This window comes from Triturus cristatus, chromosome 9 (genome assembly GCF_964204655.1).
Source record: "Triturus cristatus chromosome 9, aTriCri1.1, whole genome shotgun sequence".
Taxonomy (NCBI): domain Eukaryota; kingdom Metazoa; phylum Chordata; class Amphibia; order Caudata; family Salamandridae; genus Triturus; species Triturus cristatus.
The window spans coordinates 1,205,657,666-1,205,679,948 of record NC_140592.1 but is presented as its reverse complement, the minus strand read 5'-3'; the positions used below and the strand labels follow the sequence as shown (position 1 = coordinate 1,205,679,948).

At 44.3% G+C, this 22,283-nt stretch overlaps 1 protein-coding gene across 2 annotated transcripts in view; it reads left to right on the top strand.

Moving 5' to 3' along the window:
* Window positions 1–22,283, top strand: part of FUT8 (fucosyltransferase 8) — a 780,623-nt gene that overhangs the window by 476,242 nt on the left and 282,098 nt on the right. For both annotated transcript variants that reach the window (XM_085627218.1, XM_085627219.1), the window contains one exon: window positions 18,428–18,542. In XM_085627218.1, the coding sequence (XP_085483344.1) occupies window positions 18,428–18,542 (115 nt within the window). The remainder of the gene's footprint in view (window positions 1–18,427; window positions 18,543–22,283) is intronic.

Here is a 22,283-nt window from a genome sequence, read left to right as displayed (position 1 = left end):
GACTGGCATAGAACCTTAAGGTCTGACTGGCTTGGAACCTTAAAAAGAGATGAAGCATATCTGTGATCCTTCTAAGGTCTGACTGGCTTGGAACCTTAAAAAGAGATGAAGCATATCAGTGATATTTCTAAGGTCTGACTAGCATAGAACCTTAAGGTCTGACTGGCATAGAACCTTAAAAAGAGATGAAGCATATCTGTGATCTTTCTAAGGTCTGACTAGCATAGAACCTTAAGGTCTGACTGGCATAGAACCTTAAAAGGAGATGAAGCATATCTGTGATCCTTCTAAGGTCTGACTGGCATAGAACCTTAAGGTCTGACTGGCTTGGAACCTTAAGGTCTGACTGGCATAGAACCTTAAAAAGAGATGAAGCATATCTGTGATCTTTCTAAGGTCTGACTGGCATAGAACCTTAAAAAGAGATGAAGCATATCTGTGATCCTTCTAAGGTCTGACTGGCTTGGAACCTTAAAAAGAGATGAAGCATATCTGTGATCTTTCTAAGGTCTGACTGGCATAGAACCTTAAGGTCTGACTGGCTTGGAACCTTAAAAAGAGATGAAGCATATCTGTGATCTTTCTAAGGTGTGACTGGCATAGAACGTTAAGGTCTGACTGGCATAGACCTTAAGGTCTGACTGGCATAGAACCTTAAAAAGAGATAAAGCATATCTAGGATCCTTCTATGGTATGTCTGGCATAGAACCTTAAAAAGAGATGAAACATATCTGTGATCTTTCTCTGGTCTGACTGGCATAGAACCTTGAAAAGAGAGGAAGCATATCTGTGATCCTTCTAAGGTCTGACTGGCATAGAAACTTGAAAAGAGAGGAAGCATATCTGTGATCCTTCTAAGGTCTGACTGGCATAGAACCTTAAGGACTGACTGGCATTGAACCTTAAAAAGAAATGAAGCATATCTGTGATCCTTCTACGGTTTGACTGGCATAGAACCTTAAGGTCTGACTGGCATAGAACCTTAAAAAGAGATGAAGCATATCTGTGATCCTTCTACGGTTTGACTGGCATAGAACCTTAAGGTCTGACTGGCATAGAACCTTAAAAAGAGATGAAGCATATCTGTGATCCTTCTTGGTCTGACTGGCATAGAACCTTAAGGTCTGACTGGCATAGAACCTTAAGGTCTGCCTGGCATAGATCCTTAAAAAGAGATGGAGCATATCTGTGATCCTTCTACGGTCTGACTGGCATAGAACCTTAAAAAGAGATGAAGCATATCTGTGATCCTTCTACGGTCTAACTGGCATAGAACCGTGAAAAGGGATGAAGCATATCTGTGATCCTCCTATGTTCTGACTGGCATAGAACCTTAAGGTCTGACTGGCATAGAACCTTAAGGAGAGATGACGCATATCTGTGATCCTTCTATGGTCTCACTGGCTTGGAACCTTAAGGAGAGATGACGCATATCTGTGATCCTTCTACGGTCTGACTGGCATAGAACCTTAAAAAGAGATGAAGCATATCTGTGATCCTTCTAAGGTCTGACTGGCATGGAACCTCTGACTGGCATAGAACCTTAAAAAGAGATGAATCATATCTGTGATCCTTCTAAGGTCTGACTGGCCTGTTGAAATATTTGGAGCTTTGTCAACAGAATCTGATGTAAACATGAATGTGTTATAGTAGTGGAACAAAAAATCATGACAAAAGGGGAGTCATCCTCCACCCCTATTTAATTATTTTTCAGCTTTTAAGATGTTGTGTCTTGCAGCTGCCAAGAGCCGTTCCCCCAGTACATTAAGTGGGGATGTTTACACTATCTGAGCAATATCGGCCCTTCTTTAAGCAGCTGATTAGGGTGGCCAGTTACCTTCTGTAAAGTGACATTGCTCTCCATTCTTAAAATATTGTGGCTGCACAATCCCGTTCTCCCAATGCCCCTTTTCAGCTCGAAGCCTATGCTAAAGACATCTGAGGGGGCATTCAGAAAGCTGACCTAGGAATTCATTTCGCCCTTTGCTTACCATTGGCTCTGTGGTTTTTTTAAAATCGTTTTTATTGGTGTTTATTGAAAACTCTTATCGGAAACTCTCAACACAATTACATTTCTACAATGAGATCAACAAATTACATAATGTGGTTATTAGTTATAATTCTCTGTACAGTATACACATCATTTGTAACCAATGTAAGAAATGGTAAATCAGTAATGTGGCTTAAGTCCGGCCCCGCAGTCTCCGCCGGGTTTAGCCGCAAAGCAAATCACTCGCTCACCAGAGGGAATCAAGAAACCCTGGGGAGTGGTCGGGTCATTGTCTATAGCATTCTATCAGAGCATGCAAAACATGGAGACTATCAGAACCTATTACCCAGGCCACACTGTCAGTGACTATGCAGAATAGGATTGAAGCCGTAGTGAGAAATAAAGAAACTCATTAGCAGGAGCTCCTTGTCTTCATATAATATAAAACAAAACAATGAACTAGAAGAAAAAGAAAACCACCAGAGGTCTGCCAGAAGCTCAAAGGTCTGTCATGAGTTAAATACCGCTACTTGGGGGTCCGTGGGGAAGCCCCCCATCCGGAGGGGGAGAGGGGAGAACCAGTGTGGCAGGGGGTCCTGGACAGCTCTGTGGTTTGCTTATCTCATTTTCTGGCTTTCTATTTGCTATCTTTATTTACTATAGGCTAGAAGTTTCCAAACTTTTGACTCCTGAGGACCCCCATTGAGTGACTACTGGAGGCCTGGGACCCCCAACAATGTGTATGATTTAAATTTCAAACATTAAAATACTAATTCGAAAAAGAAAAACAGGGGTACACACCAACCAAATACTCAAATTACTAAAGATTTTAGTATTTTATATTGAAAAAGTAGGCAACATTTTAATGGGAAGGTTGGTACTGCATCTCGGCGACTAACTTTTCAAAGTTTGGTTTATTTTGCAGTGCGAGGCTCCTGCTCTTGCCAGGGCCAGACTGGAAACCCAAAGGAGCCCTGGCAAATGTCAGACCAGTCCCCGTACGGACAATCTTTGTTGGGGCTCTTCAATGAATCTCTCACTACCACCCTCCCAACAGTGCCTCTCACCTCTGTCACATGTATTTCATTTGTTTCATAGCACCTCTCATACAAGTGTAGGGTATCAGAGCACTTTACATCACACACGAATCATGTGTGTGTGTAAATCAGTGCATAGAAAATGTTACATAAGGCAAAGGGGACTGAAAGTTGTAGGATTCATATGTCATCCATACTGGTAGGCAGTTTTTAAGAGTGCTTGTTCTGGAGAAGCACAAACTCAGGATTCAGAACAAAACACAGTGATTAGAGTTGACTTTAATTTTAACAATTTAATTCTACCCAAACATACCTTTTTGGCAGCATCAGGATAATTAAAGACTGGGAAAGAACATACCTTACTAACTTGTACCATGCAGTTTGCATGCAGCTCTTTGTTGGTAGTTTGTTTCTCACTGTGCTGGATTATGATTGTAACTTATAAACTGCACAGGAACAAAACAATCTCTTTGACAAAAGCAGTAACCCACTGAGCTATGCACATAAAGTACCGTTTTGCGTTAGATTGTGTTCTTTGCTGCAGGCATATTAACCATCTGCACTCCCTTAGATGTGTCAAAACTGCCACTGGAGAAAACTCCCATCTCTCTCCAGCAGGTAAATTAATCACCAGTTATCTTGACACTTTTATTGTTGCCCGGAAACTGCTGATTATACAAGGAACTTTGCAGGGCTTTTAAAATGTCTGCCTGCGGACCCCGTGGGAATGTGTCACGGATCCCTGGGGACCCTGCAACCACAGTTTGGGAACCACTGCTTTATTCTGTCCAGCTTAAGTTCACCCCTCCCATTGCCTAAACCTTGTTTACTGTATTGTTCCACAAACTCACTTTCTAGAAACATGCCTTTAAATCGTCATCTTATCGTGCCATGTTTGCTTTACATTCAAAGACAGAGAGAGGTCACTCTTCCGAGGGAGCTGGATGTTTGCTTTTCTTTCTCGGACTTTAAAGTGAGAAAAATTATGTTACGATCCTGCTGAGTATCCATGTAAGAGAAGGTGTAGGATGCTTTTTTCTCGAGCACAAAACAACAACAACAAAAATGAACTGTGCTGATATTTTAGAATATATCAAAATTAGTACAAATGAAGCACATGTTTTTGTAATTCGGACGTGTGGTTGAAACAAATATTTGCAAAAGACACACAGTTGATGGACGGAATGCAGAGCAAATCAAAACATTCTCCCCCAGTCAGGAGATCTGGGTTAAATCCATCATTCTTTTGCTCACCATGCCACCCCAGTTTAGACCCGACCATATGCAAATCAGTCTTGACCCTGTGCCTGATGGGAACAGTCCAGCCCGAACTGCCAAGGCAGGTCCTCCCTGGACTGGAAACCAGCATCCTAGGACCGGTTTCGGGGTTTCACCCCTCTTCAGCCAGGATAGCTTGAATCCAGTGGCACAGTGAGCCCTGGACCTACGTCTAGACATACCCGGCGCACTTAGGGCGAGAAAGCAAAAGACACACAGTTGTTGGACGGAATGCAGAACAAATCAAAACATTCTCCCCCAGTCAAGAGATCTGGGTTAAATCCATCATTCTTTTGCTCACCATGCCACCTCAGGTTAGACCTGATCATATGCAAAAAAGTCTTGACCCTGTGCCTCATGGGAACAGTCCAGCCCGAACTGCCATGCCAGGTCCTCCCTGGACTGGAAACAAGCATCCTAGGACCGGTTTCGGGGTAGCACCCCTCTTCAGCCAGGATAGCTTGATTCCAAGGCCATGGAGAGCACGGGACCCACGTCTGGGCATACCCTTCCCACTCGGGGTGACAATTGCAAAAACAACAGTTGATGGACAGAATTCTGTTCTATGTTTTCAGAGAAGGTTTAGAAAAGATACAGCTCATCTCTGACGCCTTCAATCTTAAGGCTTCATTATCAGGATCCAAACTTAAATAAACATGAAACAAACCTCAAGTCGACAGAACGCTACTTCTGAATGGGTTGACATTTTGTTGTCCTGCTGACGCATTCTTTGTTGTTGTTCCTTCTTGTGATTGAGCTTTGGGCTCACTTTCCAGTTCCCTCTCTTTGTTGTCAGCTGCTTCGCCCGGTTTACTGCTGTCTAGTGATCTATACAGTCCAGATACACAGTTAAAATGCATTTCCACTGTACAGGTAACTGTTTAAAAGGCCCTGCTGTGTATCATAGCCCTATCCGGAGAATATCGCCATGTGACTACTACAAGCAGTTTTACAAATAATTCTGCTTCACAGTGGAAGCTTGTGAATGTATTTAAAAGAAGGTTCTTAGCGAGCCTTGTGGTACTGTACCTCTTCCTGAATTTTTCACTTGTTATGAGTGTTGTCACCACAATAAGGGCCCATTTGGCACAGGGACCCTCAGACTATGTGTTGAGGTGTCTCAAGGGGTCTCAAAGCCTCTTGAGTTGAAAGCAGATGTTGCGTTGCATCATTTGTAGGAATTGCCCACTAAGGCTGCGAGTGGCGACTAATTTCCGTTCCTACGTCAGAGGCTATATTTGTGAGTGGGAATGAGACACAATGGGCAGAGTAGACCACCACCACAGCTCTCTGTCTATTGTCCTGACCTGTGCTGGCTCAGGAAACCAAGTGGGTTGACTTTGTGTGTCCCTAATGGGCCACTGTGGTCACAGATGGGGCTGGGAGAAACTAAATGCTGCGCCCGTTTTCCATTTCTCTTTTATGCCAAGTTCAGTGTCCTATAGTGAATGTGGACCCCTCACTGGTGCGAGAGGGGTGCTTGGGATTGCATCAATCGAGTGGTAACATTTCCTTACCAAAAGGCAGCGAAGCAGGAGCCCCTCGTAAAGTCTATAGAATATTTCCACTTTCTGAAGAAAGGCAATTCATGATCGAGCTCTGATGGTCACTTGTTGACCCTTTGTATCTTCCTTGAGCCTTTGCCCACATTTGCCGTAATTTGTCTTTTCAAATCGTTCCACGATGTAGTGAGCTAACACCTTGTGGCTTCCTTTGCATTCAATGCATGTTCTTATCTTGCGCATTGGAAACCGAATCACCTCTTGTCAGTTTCACTGAGAGACAAGTTATTCGCCCAGGATCACACAATTTGAGGGGAAGTAGGGGAAGCTATGTTTCTGGTTTCCAAAGTCTGCAACCTAGCCATCAGACATAATTGTCTGTAATTGAAAAAGGCCTCAATTTTGTCAAAGATGAATCCCACCATGGTGTCAGGGAGCGCCACCGCTCTGTTCTCTGCCAGCTCTGTAGCCTAGATGGCAGATTAGGTAGGACTGGCCTAGCTCAACATTTGGAACATATGTCATTAGCCCTTCCTTTTCCGAAGCTTAGAAGAATTATTGATTTACAGAAGCAGTGACTTTTCCAGGCATCTAATTTATCACCCATCCTCATTCTGTCAGCCCCACCCTTTTGAATGTATACAGGCTTCCTCTGGCTAAGATAGTGCGCTCTTTTGGGTTGACATTAGTTTCATATGCAGATGACACCCAATTGGTGATATCCATTTCACCCGAACCCAGCTCCAACCATCACGACCTGGCTCCCTGCCTTCGGGCAGTATCCAGTTGGATGGTCAGTTTAAGCTCAAGCTTGACGCCGATAAAAAGGAGGTGATGATGCTGGGCAATAACCTCAACAAGGCATTTTCAAACTCACTGCCTGCCTGTCTGGAAGGGCTCCCCAGCCCCAAAGGGGTGATAAAGAGCCTTGGAGTGTGGCTAGACTCCTGGCTTACCATGGAGTACCAGGAGAAAGAAATTGCCACCACCTGCTTTGGCATCCTTAGAGATAGGTCTTAAATCTTCTCCCCTTCCCAGCAAGAACACTACTTGTGCAGGCCCTCATCTTATTCTGCCTTTATTGCGGGAATGTTCTTTATTTTGTCTCCCCCCAGTATGTGACTAATAAGTTTCAGATTTTATGGAATGCATCCAGACTGCCACTGATGAACCTTCCTAGGTATCAATCTGTAGGAAAGGCGCTGCACTCCCTCCACTGGCTTCCTGTGAAGCATCAGGTTAAATTCAAGGCCCTATGCATTTTGCATAAATCACGACAGAATAGAAGCCCCACTTTTTGAGATTTTTGACCACTTCCTATATTCCTGGAAGATTTCTCAGATCCTCCTCTGCCCATTTGTTACACCTTCCAAAAGCAAGAAGATCTTGTTGCGGGCCGTTCCATTTGCTGTTGAGCCCTCAATTTGTGGAACTCTCTTCCTCTTGATCTACGCCTTGTACCTTCTGAACTCCCCTTCCACAAAGCCTTGAAAACCTGGTTCTATTTGAGTTAGCTCCTACAGGGAGTTGACATAATGTGCCGTTCTAGGGCTGGGAAGCCTTCGGGTGGCTATGCGCTTTACAAACCCCCCCCTGAATCCTCATTCTGCTCTGAGTGCATTTAACTCAACATTGGTGTGCAGTGCATTAAACCTCTAATTCGACTCCATGAATGATCGTCTGCTAAGACCCTGTGCAGTTCAGTAAACTGAGCAATATTTCTGCCATCTGTATGATGCTTAATTATAGGAAATGCCCCCAAAACGATTATTCTATAAAAGAATTTGGCTGCTTAATGGCTCATTCTAGTAAACTCCTGCAGCTCACTAAAATGATTGTCAAAATCGATAGGTTGCACTGTAATATTTGTGTGTGTTTTAATAAAGGAGCGCGTACAGTTACTGTGCATACCCTGCCTAGCACCGCTGCTGGGCTCCGGTATGAATCTGCCCGCACCCTGTTTGCAGTGGTAGTTGCTGGTATATTCTAGACTTTTCTACACACCCCTGTGTTAATAGTAATTGATGTAATTATACTGTTCTTAGCTGAATTTTCCAAAACATTGGGCCCTTTTAAAGGGGGTTGGGTGCGGGTGGGAGGAGGGAAGGACTGCCTCCCACCCGCACATGAGCCTTTTAGACCCAAGCCAACCCCGTTTCCAGTGGTGTCCCCCGTAGGTCCATCCTTTCGTAAGTGTCTTCATCCTGTGTGTGGAGCCCCAGGGAACTGGGATGGAGCATAATAAGGAAATGCAGGTAGGAGAAGATGAGACTCCAGGACTTAGATTGGGCTCTGAACGTCACCAAAGTCCGGGAGGCTCCACCTCTTCTCCACTTCAGTAAGAAGTTAGAGACCAATCTCTTCCAGTTGCAGTGTCTTCTTACTTGTGTGTTTTGTTGGTGCTATCATGTGTGTTTATGTAAGAGGTGTGGTGTTGGGGCGACAGTTATTTAGCAGGCAGCATGGCATATGTTCTGTGCTCAGTGTATGAGGATATGGGGTGGTCTAAAATGCTCTGTTGGCGGTGGCATGATATTTGTGTGACGCGAGGTATCGGATTGTGAGCAGCAGTGCTGCGTTCTGTGTGTGAGGATGTGGAGTGGTCTAAGATGCTCTGTTGGTGGTGGCATGATAGTTGTGTGACGCAAGGTATCGGATTGTGAGCAGCAGTGCTTTGTTGTGTGTGAGGATGTGGTGTGGTCTAAGATGCTCTGTTGACGGTGGCATGATAGTTGTGTGACGCGAGGTATTGGATTGTGAGCAGCAGTGCTGTGTTCTGTGTGTGAGGGTGTGGGGTGGTCTTGGATGCTTTGTTGACGATGGCATCATAGTTGTGTGACGCGAGGTATCGGCTAGTGAGCAGCAGGGCTGTGTTCTGTGTGTGAGGATATGGGGTGGTCTAAGATGCTCTGTTGGCGGTGGCATGATAGTTGTGTGAGGAGAGGTATCGGATAGTGAACAGCAGTGCTGTGTTCTGTGTGTGAAGATGTAGGGTGGTCTTAGATGCTCTGTTGGCGGTGCCATGACCGTTGTGTGAGGAAAGGTATCGGATAGTGAGCAGCAGTGCTGTGTTCTGTGTGTGAGGATATGGGGTGGTCTAAGATGCTCTGTTGGCGGTGGCATGATAGTTGTGTGAGGAGAGGTATCGGATAGTGAACAGCAGTGCTGTGTTCTGTGTGTGAAGATGTAGGGTGGTCTTAGATGCTCTGTTGGCGGTGCCATGACCGTTGTGTGAGGAAAGGTATCGGATAGTGAGCAGCAGTGCTGTGTTCTGTGTGTGAGGATATGGGGTGGTCTAAGATGCACTGTTGGTGGTGGCATGATAGTTGTGTGAGGCGAGGTATTGGATAGTGAGCAGCAGTGCTGTGTTCTGTGCGTGAGGATGTGGAGTGGTCTAAGATGCTCTGTTGGCGGTGGCATCATAGTTGTGTGAGGCGAGGTATTGGATAGTGAGCAGCAGTGCTGTGTTCTGTGTGTGAGGATGTGGAGTGGTCTAAAATGCTCTGTTGGCGGTGGCATGTCAGTTGTGTGAGGAAAGGTATCTGATAGTGAGCAGCAGTGTTGTGTTCTGTGTGTGAAGATGTGGGGTGGTCTAAGATGCTCTGTTGGCGGCGGCATGATAGTTTTGTGACGTGAGGTATCGGATAGTGAGCAGCAGTACTGTGCTCTGTGTGTGAGGATGTGGTGTGGTCTCAAATGCTCTTTTGGCGGCGGCATGATAGTTGTGTGAGGGGAGGTATCGGATAGTGAACAGCAGTGCTGTGTTCTGTGTGTGAGGATGTGGGATGGTCTAAGATGCTGTATTGGTGGCGGCATGATAGTTGTGTGAGGAGAGGTATCGGATAGTGAGCAGCAGTGCTGTGTTCTGTGTGTGAGGATGTGGGGTGGTGTAAGATGCTCTGTTGGCGGTGGCATGATAGTTGTGTGAGGAGAGGTATTGGATTGTGAACAGCAGTGCTGTGTTCTGTGTGTGAGGATGTGGGATGGTCTAAGATGCTGTATTGGTGGCGGCATGATAGTTGTGTGAGGAGAGGTATCGGATAGTGAGCAGCAGTGCTGTGTTCTGTGTGTGCAGATGTGGGGTGGTGTAAAATGCTCTATTGGCGGCGGCATGATAGTTGTGTGAGGAGAGGTATCGGATAGTGAGCAGCAGTGCTGTGTTGTGTGAGGATGTGGCGTGGTCTCAGATGCTCTGTTGGTGGTGGCATGATAGTTGTGTGACTCAAGGTATCGGATAGTGAGCAGCAGTGCTGTGTTCTGTGTGTGTGAAGATGTGGGGTGGTCTTAGATGCTTTGTTGACTATGGCATCACAGTTGTGTGAGGAGAGGTATCGGATAGTGAGCAGCAATGCTGTGTTCTGTGTGTGAGGATGTGGGGTGGTCTTAGATGCTCTCTTGACGGTGGCATCATAGTTGTGTGAGGAAAGGAATCGGATAGTGAGCAGCAGTGCTGTGTTCTGTGTGTGAGGATATGGGGTGGTCTAAGATGCTCTGTTGGCGGTGGCATCATTGTTGTGTGAGGCGAGGTATTGGTTAGTGAGCAGCAGCGCTTTGTTCTGTGTGTGAGGATGTGGGTGGTGTAAGATGCTGCTTTGTTCTGTGTGTGAGGGTGTGGGGTGGTCTACAATGCTCTGTTGGCGGTGGCAGGATAGTTGTCTGAGAAGAGATATATGGTAAAAGCCACTGTGTTTTGTTCTGTGGGAATGGGGTGGTCTAAGATGCTTTGTTGGCTGTAGTGGTATGGTTTTGTAAGAAGAGGTATATGATGGTGGGTTAGAAAATATATACTGTTGCCTCCAGGTTGTGTGCAAGAGTGTGCGTGCTGGGAGGTCTTCCTAACATGTCATTTGGAGTTGAGGGATTCATATTTGTATCACGATTTATGTTCCAGGTTGTCCTTGTGACTGCCAAGTGCTTCTCAGAGCTGCTTCATCGCAGGCTACATAACATATCTGTGCTGTGTGGATGTATGCCATATGTTATAATGTGATGCCTTGAATGTCTGGAAGAACTCGAAGCATTCTAAAATCAGTCAAATATATGTTGAATCTTTTCCTAGATAACCCTAAAAATACCGCTAGAAAGATTACTTGAAACTGGAATGTTAGAAAAGGAAAGCATTATGTGGAACAGGGCTCACTGGAAAAGGGCATTCTGAGCTGATACACTTCATCTGTTATTGCATCAGACATGGACTATGAGTTATTGCATGGGCTGTTAACTGTGAGTGACTGGTTTATCTGTGCTCTTACTGGATGGTCTAAGGGAATCCGCCACATCATTCCTAGAAGAACATTAATACAGTGAATCAGCCGTTACAAAACCTGAGTTTCTACAGCAACATAAAGAAATTGCCCCCGATCCCAACACCGCATAGAATTTTTTGGAGGGCAATCTTGAATTCTAAAATGGTGATGGCAGCAGTCACAGGGAAGGGAATGTTGGCAACGCAACTGCCGAAAAAGCGCTTCGACGCCTCCTAAGGGGTATTGGGCGATATATAAATGCAATTACAATTACAATACAATACAAATGTGCTCATACAGGATGTCTGATTGACTGCGAGGACAACAATTGGATTGCTGGCTGTGATGACATCATCAAAACCAGCCATACCACATTCCAGACTACACGTGAGATCACCACAGGACTGGATAGTGCAACAGTGGTCAGAAAACAAGGGACGCGGGAAGATCTAGTGGTAGATGTTGAGGGCGTTGTTAAAAAAGAGCTAGAATGGTGGACAAATACAAACAGGTTTGTTATGGGCAGGCCACGACTACTATAGGCGCCCATAGGATGGTGTGCACACATGGGAAACCTGGAAATAAGGGGCCACTGAAACGCAGAAGAAGTAGAAAAATGCTTTAATGTTAAAGAATTAACAACTGTTTTCTAGCACTAAATGCCGTATGAACACACCGAGGGGCATTTGCCTTTGTTTTCCCCCCAACAACAGTACTTACAGCAGTAATCAACAAATGCAATATAACAAACATGCACATGAATCTAATCGCACCCATGTGGGGGAAAAAAAATATGGTTTTCCTATCTGTGTACTCGGGAGGGATGAATCTTCACAAGGCGGGGTGGCATTCAACCCAACACCAAGTCCCCTCTCCCTAGCAGCCTGGCTCCTGAAGACCTACCTAGCTTTCCCACACATTAAACTGCCAGAATGTGGTTCGCAGTAATCAAAGAGCTCAGTAAACACACACATACATCCGGTTTAGGATTTTATTCTGGTTCGGATGGAGCCAGTAGAGTTCCTTCAGTGCTGGGGGGTCATAGGGTTGAATATCGTGGAAGAGATCAAGCCGTTGCTTGAAAAACTACTTTCATGGGGATGCGGGAAGATACTGGAACTTCTGCAAGAATAGCCTTGTGCACAGTCCAAGCATGAGCTAAGACCGTGTGCTGCTATTCTTTTTAAGGTGGGGGTCAGCAGATGTTATATTTTTTGTCAGAGATTGAACAAAGTAGTTAGCTGAGTGATCCGATTTTGTGATGCGGGATATTCGAAGAATGCTCCCTATAGGGAAGCCTTGGGGTCTGGCATTTGGTCACTCTGTTGGCAGAGAGGTGTTTTAAGATACTTTGTTCCTAGAGTCATTTCGAATTTGTTTTGGTTCCTGGGGGTAATAGTTAAGAGTTCTTTCTGTTAAGGAGGAACATGCTTGAGATGTAGTCTTGAAGTTCGAGGAGGCCATCCATCAAGGTGCAGATCACCCTAAATGAAGACATCCTGTCTAACGGTTGAGTTTCATCCGTATAGTGATGCTGACTGAGCATACATTTCTTTAGCATGTCTTTTAGAGGCACAGATATAGATGATACAGTACAGGGGTGAGAAGTGAGCTCTGGTACATCCCAAATCATGCTGATACTGAGGAGCAGTTGTTCCCTGATTGGACCACTTGTTTGCTGAGAAGGCAGGAAGAAAGGCAACTAAGGTCTTCATCAGGAAAGCCCATTCTGTACTCAAGCAATGTTCGCAGTCTGCCGGGATATCTAGCTTTGGATGCTGCTGTATGGATTATGGAACATGGTGCCCGGAGAAATGGACAGCATGACAAGTAAAGCCAATATTATCCGATACCTATTGCACTTGCTAGGCTGCAAATTATTACACACATTTTTTTTATTTTTTTTTATTGAGCAGAGCATCAAGGGCAATGCATGATATATACGCAAACATATTAGGCTTCGTTCATGCTAAAATCCTCAACTTCATGTCCAGATATCAAACTGTGGTACATAGAAAAAAAAAACTATGTCTATTTACTTTTAACAAACACAGCCATCAAAAACACTTCTATAATATCAAAGTGCTAAAGTGCGAGAGAGCAACTGCAAGTTCTAGTGCAAAATATGTAGAACAATCACAATTTTAAAGTGCAAAAGTGCTGAGCAGCATACGTTACTACATCCATTAGTCGCAATAGACCATCAAAACAATTCCAAATCCACACAGTGAAAGATTGCTAAAAAGGGCTAAGAAAAATACCCCCAATGCCAATTCCACTACCCATGTGAAACAATTCTAACACAGCTACTAAAATCACCATTTGAACAACTACACAAGGCCACATTAAACCCTTTAAAACAAAGCACTTTCCTTTCCAGCAGCAGTCGCATCTCTACGCAGGGTCTAGTCACTCAGTGGACTAATGCAACCACTGTAACTGCACAGATATGTGATTGATATTATGACCACTCTTTCAAATCCTGGTCGATCCACTTAGACTTTCATCCTTCTGAGGTCTATCAAATGAGTGCCATTGAGTTGGGTAATAATAAATATCCGTTATTTCAGCGACAAGATACTTTTGTAGCTTAATGTGTGCTTTACAAATAAACATTATGTTGTGTTAACTGCAAGCACGTATTACACAAGACCTAAACTTTCAAGTACATAAAAATAAGACAGTAATGAGTTAACCCAGAATTTAGACCTAACATGCCCAACTGGCTACCTTTTTTCCAAAAACCAAAGACACCAGCATAAAACACTACACACGTCATAAGGAGTATTGTGTACTGCATGGGCACATTTTTTCCAAGGGCCACAAAGTTTGGTCTGTGATGTGACCAAGGGCTGCATTGATGCCACCAGGGTGGTGGCCCAGTGGAAGGGGGAGATGGTAAGGTGGGTATAGGGGAAGCAAAGCATACATCTAGCTACCGAATTGCACAATGCGAAACCAGAAAACCTGTGATTAAGCCCAGGTCTCCACTTTTCAAATTGTTTGATTCTAGGCAATTGATTTATTTCACTTTTCTCCCTTTTTCTCCATTATCACATATAAGAGGACCTCAAAATACATGATTTCAGTATGCGTGCTGTATAAAAATATTCTCCTGTGTTAGATTTAATAAACACTATAATGTTGTTCATGTATAATAGAAACTTGGGCCACCCTAAGAGTGCACATAACAACTGATGTGCCTCTTAGTTCACTATTGGCATTGTTTTCAGTGTCGGAAAGAATGAATGTTCTAATATCATATTTGAAAACTATCACTTTAAAAAAATACTTCTCAATGCACTGATATAATCTGATATACTAAGGTGAAAATTGTCTGTGTGTTATTGAAATAAACTTTCTGAATTTTAAAAAGACTATCATATTTTTACGCATTTTCTGCAAGATGGCTTTGAAAGTGAAGGTGGTCATAAAGTTAAGTGGTGCAGGACAACCTAGTTACTTCTTTTTTTTAACTTCAATAACCTTTAAATAAAGGCTTGCCTGTTTGTTTAGCATCTTTATAATGTTTGTGCTGAGTCGAGTGATCAGCAGCCCAGTGCTGCGGTTGATATAGGTCAGACGGGCCGCATGAGGCTCCCGGGCCGTACTTTGAGTATCCCTGGTGTACTGCATAGAAGCTAAAAAGGACATGAGACAGACTCGACAGTAGTTTGTTGCTTACCTATCACTCGAAATGCCAACCCTTATCAAAGGGTTCTGTAGCCAGATGGACTGTGCAAACAACCTGAATGTGTTATACAGTGTCCGAGTAAATACTTGAGTTCAAGCCGAGAGCATACTCAACAAGGGAACAGGAGGCAACCGTAGTATCCCTTCAGGACATCTGCACAGCTGCAACATGCTCCTCCACACACGGCTTTACCAAACACTACTGTGCAGATATTCAGGCAAGGAGAGGAGCGCAATTGAGGCAGTCAATGTTAAGACATATACAACATTCATTATTAGGATGTTATGTATGGCTTTCAAAGAGAGCCGCTATAGTTTTTTTAGGTTTTCAAATGCCATAACACACTGCTATGACATAGCAACAGTTGAAAACAAAACTGGTTGTCCACTGTTGTGATGTCATAAAGGCCTAGCAGGCGTGGCTGGCTGGCCTCCCTGAGAGCCTGTCGGCGCAGTTCTGCTTGTCGGCTTTGACAGAAATCACAGCTGCTGGTGGGGGAAGGAATGCAGGAAAGGTGGTGGGGGTTGGTCAACCATTTCAGGTTACGTTTTTTTTTTTCTTCCCTTTTGGACAGGGATACACAACAGAGGCCATGTCATATATGGCTCACCCATTACTCTTCTGCCACTATGTAGCAGTTGAGAGCAGGAGCAGCTGGTTTTGGGGGCCATACATAAAATCACACTTGGACAAAAAGTGAATCACTGGGATATTTTTCACCTCTGTGTACTGAGTGACATCCCAGAGAACTCAAGCTTCGCCTTCATTGTCTGTTTGATGTCACTCAGAACACCTTGGGGGGAAAAACATCCCTGTAATCCACTGTTACCCCTCCATAATTCTATATATGGATTCAGCACTAGAGGACTGACACCGCTACACAGCCAATGAAAAGCCAGTGAACCTTAAAGCAGTGGAGTTTGCATTGGAAGCTAACAACTTACCTGTAATAATAGTTTTGCAACGTGAGACTTGTCTGGCTCCACATGCAACTCCACTCCTCCCTAGTTGGGGAGGGGCAGTGGTTACTTAACAGTAATTACTAATTTAACTCATCATCCCACTAATCCATAACACAGGAAAAAGAATCTGAAAACGGGGGTGATGCACGTCATAGACTCCACCTATAGTCGACGACTAAAGAAAAAGCATTTACTTACTCAGAATATTTCCAGACCCAGTCACTAGATGGTGGAATAGGACAAACCATGTGAATCTAGACATCTCAAACTGCAAAACTATTGTTACAGATAATTAACTAATTTGTTACCTAAAGCTCATTAGAGTTACATTGACACCATAGTTACACAATGACTTTCGGGTCCCCAGAAGAAACTGCATAATTTGAATCCAGTCTATACTAGAATACCACATCCAATCCCCGCTAGATACTGAAAGGTAAGCATGAAGTATACTGAACAAAAAAATCGCCAGACAAAATCGGGCGAAATTATAGGAAGGTGGGAAGCCGGACTCTGTGCATGGAGTTATCGGTCAGATCCAGGGAGGAGCTTCCGGGTGAAGTCTGAGGGAATATTTAGGGTTGAACAAAGCAAACACAAGGAGATGATGGACGGAGCGCTGAAACTTTTCAAACACTCACCCCCAGTCACAGATATGGGTTGAATCCATCATCATTCTTTAGCTCACTTTGCCACCCCAGTTCAGACACAGCTATATGCAAATCAGTCTTGACCCTGTGCCTCATGAGAACAGTCCAGCCCGAACTGCCAAGCCATGCCCTCCCTGGACCGGACACAAGCATCCTGGGGCCGGTTTTGGGCTAACAGCCCTCTTCGGCCAGGCTAGCTTGAATCCAGTGGCAAAGTGATCAAGGGACCCACGTCTGGCCATACCTTGCCAACATAGGGTGAACAAAGCAAACACCAGGAGATGAGGGACGGAGTGCTGAGACTTTTCAAACACTCACCCCCAGTCACAGATCTGGGTTGGATCCATCATCGTTCTTTAGCTCACTTTGCCACCCCAGTTCAGACACAGCTAAGGGTTGAACAGAAGAATGCAGTGCCGGTTGTCATGGATATTGGCTGAAGCAAACACTGCAAACTGGTTCAGCAGCTGGAAATCAGGTAGTGCCTGACAGCCCTCGGCAAACAGTGTCCATCTGGTGGAGGGAAAAGGCAGAAAAGGGCAATGTTGAGGTGACAAAGGGAATAGAAAGAATCACCCAGAGCCATACAAGAACAGAAACAAGGACAGACAATCACATCTACCTTAAAGCACCTCAGAGGTCCAGGCAGGAAACTCCTTCCTAACCCTGGTTGTTGTGAGAGCTAAGACTTTTCAACAGTTCGGGATCTAAGTAGTGGTTATAAAGGTGCCCTCGGCCCCTCCTATACCCCAAGGTTGTTGTACTGGACCATGTCTGGCCGGCAAAGACCATTCCGGCATTTCTGGCAAATGTAATTCTGCATTGTTCCTGCTTCTGGCATGCTAACCTATACCAGGGTCTGCAAGAAGACTGGACACAGGATTCCTGTTCATTTTTTGGTTCCAATCAGCTTTAACCTCTTCAATGCCTATGACGAGCTGGTCTCGTCATGGGCCGCGGTTGCGCTGTGCCCATGACGAGACCAGCTCGTCATAAACCCCGCCCGCTAATGAAACGGCCGGCACAGGGCGGGGAAAGGGGCGGGCACTGAAGGGGTTAAGGCAGCATTATCCTGACAAAGGGAAACAAAGGCAAAATGCCACCAGCGTCCATGCAGTCTCTCTTTTAATTCTGATTCCGGCATATGACCTGATGAGGGTGCTCACCTTTGAATATCAGTCAATCATGATCCCAGGGCTAGTACACAGTCCCCCCTTTTTCAAGTGGCTTGACTAGCAACCTATTTCTATCTGTGTCCAAAGGTACCAGAAAACCTGCCAACGTCCTTAATAATTTTTTATATATCGCATAGCACATTTGGCCAACACCAGTCTGGCAATCCTCTTCCCATCTTTCCATGGTCTGTTTTTACTACCATTGAAAAAAGGCCCATGCCGACCCTCCCCGCCCACCCCATTAAAAAAAATTAATAATCCCACCTCTTTCCTATTTGAAAATATAGCAATAAATGGGCGTAGGACAGGTGCTTCCATAAAAAATGCAGATTGCTGCATTAAACCAGCGAGCAACGTCATTCGTTCTCACGCCGCAAAACATCAGGAGTTGAATAGTCACTGAATCGAAAGAGCTGTCCTTCTCCTGAGAACCCAACAACTATAGTGTGCTCACACTGCAACAACTGTAATCAGTGGCCACCTGATGTCTGTCTCCAAAGAGAAGTGCCTAGTTTTAAAGTGCTGTTGCCGGGAGCCACGGTCACTAAATGCCCGTCCCAGATACTCTTTCATGGTGCTTTAAAAGATACCACTACCTGAAAATCTGAGCCTAGGTCCGCAGCTCGGTCCCAGTTGAATTCCCGCCTTTCCTTGGTGTTCTTTAGGAAATAACTTGATAGTAACAAACTCAAGGTGGAAGATTCACACCTAACATACAGCGTGTTGTGCACCGGCAGCTGGTCTCACACCTTGGGAACGGATCAAGCCCCCTCAGAAAAGTAGTCCACCTGCTACAGACCTTAACTCCTCAAGTACATTCTTTGACCCATCTGCTGTGCTTCTGCCTTGTGTGGTCGTGTTTGACAGCGGTCTGTTGTTGATTGCTTTCACAGGTCAGTAATGACAGATCTGTACTACCTCAGTCAAGCAGACGGAGCGGGCGAATGGCGCGAAAAAGAGGCCAAAGATCTGACGGAACTTGTCCAGAGGAGAATAACATACGTGCAGGTAAGATGAACAACGAGGCAGGCATCCCATCTCCTGTCAGACGAAAAAAAAATGTTTGCATTTTACACTTTTTTCAAAAAATGAGTATGGACAGGAATAAAAAATAAACACGTTGACCTCTGTAGCTGGGTTTCTTCAGTGCATCAACTGCATGTCCTATAGCTTGCGTCACCACAGCAGAATGTTTGCATGAGAGCAGCGTCTGAATAGGATACACGCCTTGATTAGGTAAACAAGCATGTCATATGTGATGCAATCTGGACGGTGTAGTTAAAGCAAAATAGAATTCCCAAAGAAGTCACTGCATTTGGAAAGAGCCTGGTTGGTGCAGTTGCATCTGAAAAAATCTGTGTTTTCTCGTCCAGATTTGCTGCACATCGCTTGCAAACACCATTAGAGTTAGCCCCCGGTTCAATGAAAGGGGAGCAGACGGCTGTGTCCCCTCACAAAGATGTCTGGAGTAAAAACTCCAGAGCACAAGGGAAACACCGGTGACAATGCTCGGGGTGACATCACGTTGTTTAACACTATGTGAATGCAGGCGGGGCAGCCACGGGAATGTTTTCTTCTTAAATCAGGTCGGCATATTTGGGAAATGTGTTGGAGGGTGGAGTATACTTCTGAACAAGCAACAAGGCACTGAAGTGTGTGATCCCTTAAAATGAAAGTCCGCCCTGGCAGAACTGCGCAGACCTGCCACGGGAGGCCTGGACTGGAAAGGTCCAGTGGGGGCATGCTTGAGTCAAGGCAGCTAATTCTGCTCTGAGGGCATCCCCCCCAGCCTGCATCGCCCTGTCCTGACTGAGACCCGCACAGCACTAGCCGAACAACAACAGCAGCGTAGGGTTTGAAAGGAATAAAGATGGTCAGGTCTGGCCACAGACCACTTTAACCAGAAGAAAAACCTCATCTCATAAATTCTGAAGAAGATCACAGAGAGAGGGCTTCATGTTGGTCCCTTCCATCTGTTGACGTGCACTGGACGGCTGTCCATCAAGGTGATGGCCTCTTGTGGATGGTGAGATTCAACAAAAAAATGCCAGTACTGCACTATGATTAACTCGTTTTTTATGATTGAGTAGCAATCCTCAATTCAAGACCAATCTTATAGTCTGACTTCTTTTGAAAAAATCCTTTTATTTTAATTATTAGTCATATAATTATTTGGATTATTCAATTTCTTTAAACAAAAATTGAGATGACAACAAAAATAGAGACTTGAACAAAATATAAACAACAACGTATAATATGTACAAAGACATAGACAATGTCACAACTTTCATATAATGTATAATACTTAACACAATATTCAGTAGACAAATTCAACATTTGAAAGACAACATTAAGTGCACTTAGGGACATAAACAACAAGACCTAACAAATTGACGAAACATTGACAAATATTCCTGTTCATGGACAAGAGAAAACGCCCTGTGTTGATTAAAGTTTTTTTGAAAACAGGTGCGGATTCTGGTGATTAATAAAGAATTTATTTGTTCTTATTATCATATAATAGACCATCCAATAATCTGATTTTTAAGTTTATAATCCTGGGGAGATTGGTCTATTTGAAAGGACGGAGATAAAGGGAACAGGGGTCGACGCGTTTCGAATCCCCTAAGTAACAGGGATTCTCATCAGGACCGTGAAGATTCAATCTATAGAAGAAATAATAAAAACATTCTGTCAGTCATACTCAGAACACTCGGCTTCAATCTATCAAGCAAACTCTCAGATCATACCTTTGTCATGTGATTCAGCAGTCGTTCTCCCAATGTAGTTATTGGATCTGTAATATTAAGGATTCAATGGACTTAATAAGGTTGGTGTACCGAATAGAAAGGAAAAAAGATGACTTGCGTAAATCAGGGCACTCACATGGAGATGCGGTGTGTCCGCGTGATCAGTTCCTTCTTGTCGATTAAATCAGTCGATTCTAGAAAGAAGAAAAACCTTTATTTGCCTCGGCAAAAAGGGGCAAGCACTTGCGACTTAGTGAGTGAAATTGGCTCGGAATTGAGAGCATATAAGCACGCTGCGCGTCTGATTGTGAAGGGAGGGTATGTCCAAGAATGAAATAGTTCTTGCAATCGGTTACGTACATTCACGAAGACGTATGTGAGTACTTCTGCATTCAGATTCGTTTAGATTACGGCGGCTTCCTAGGTTGTGAAAGGGTTTAGGAGATCTTACCAGTGTTAGTTTTTCAAGTCTCCTCCATACGCATCCATGTCCATGACTGAGGCGCGTTAGTGCTTGACCCGGTTGACCCGGTTGTAAAAGTAATTGGAGGCTGCTGCTAAGGATTCTGGGCATCGTAGTTTTTTGATATATCTTGATGCATTTAAAAATCGATTGTCCACTCTATCCATGAATTCTTATAACAGTAGGTGGAGGGAGAACACTGTGTTCATAGATTGTAAAGTTCCGACATTTCATTCAAGCCCTGTGTGGCCGAATTGAATTTTAGGATCAACATCGCTTCTCGTTGTTTGAGTTTGGTCTCAAGATCTCCACCCCTCTGATCATGCTCTAACTTCGAAATGACGGTCCATCTGAAATCGAGATCTCCATGTGACTCATCAATCCAATGTTGGACAAGAGGTGCTGTGGTGATTTTTTTCTTTATTCGTGATTTGTGTTGGGAGATTCTCTGTCTGATTTCCTGATTTGTTTTCCCTATGTACAGTTTAGGGCATGGACATAGGATGGCATAGATCACGTTTTTCGATTTGCAGTTCGTGAAAAAGTTGTGTTTCCATGAGATACCTTCGTGTTGGAATAAATTCCCTTCAATTGTGGAATTACAACACATGCATGTTCCACATTTCTTATGTCCTGTGATAGGAGGTAAGTTGACAAATTCACGTATTGTAGAGGTCTTCTTGGCAGGGATGGCTGCCCTGATTATTTGGTTCGCAATACTTTTATCTTTTTTGAAGGCAAAAAGTGGTTTTTCATTTAACTGTGTGTCAATATCCTTTATAAGATGCCAGTTCTGGTGGATGGTTTTTTTGAGGAAGTTGGATGTTGCCCCAAAGGTAGTCACACAAACTGTGCGTTCAAGTTGTCTCTTTTCTTTCTTTTTCAGAAGTTCCTCACGTGGTGTCCACCACGCGCGTTTGATTGCCTTTTTAACCAATTTGGATGGATATCCCCGGTCTACAAGTCTTCCCATAAGTAGATTTGCATGGTACATATACTCGTCTTTGAATGAACAATTTCGACGTATGCGTAGCAGTTGGCCTATTGGTAAATTTTCTTTTAGACTGCGCGGGTGGTTGCTTGAAAAATGCAAGGATTTATTGCGGTCAGTCTCTTTTCTAAAGAGGGTCGTCACCAGCTGTCCATCTGAGCAATAAACTTCCACGTCTAGGAAAGAAAGTCTTGTCGGTGATGACTGGATACTGAATTTGATGTCCATTGTGCGACTGTTAAGCCATCCATGGAAGTCAGTTAGTTGTTCCATTGTGCCAGACCATGTGAAAAAAATGTCGTCGATGTAACGAACCCAGCCCCTTATCCAATGTGAGAAGGGGTTGTTGTTGTGTACGTATCTGTCCTCATATACACTCATAAAGAGTATAGCCAGCTCCGGGGCAAAGGGACAGCCCATGGCTACTCCCTTTATTTGGAGAAAAAAGTCCTCATGGAATTTGAAGTAGTTTTTAGTCAAAGCCATCCTGGCCAATTCCAAAATGAAGTCCGTGGGAATTTTGGTTGGACGATCTCTTTTATCCA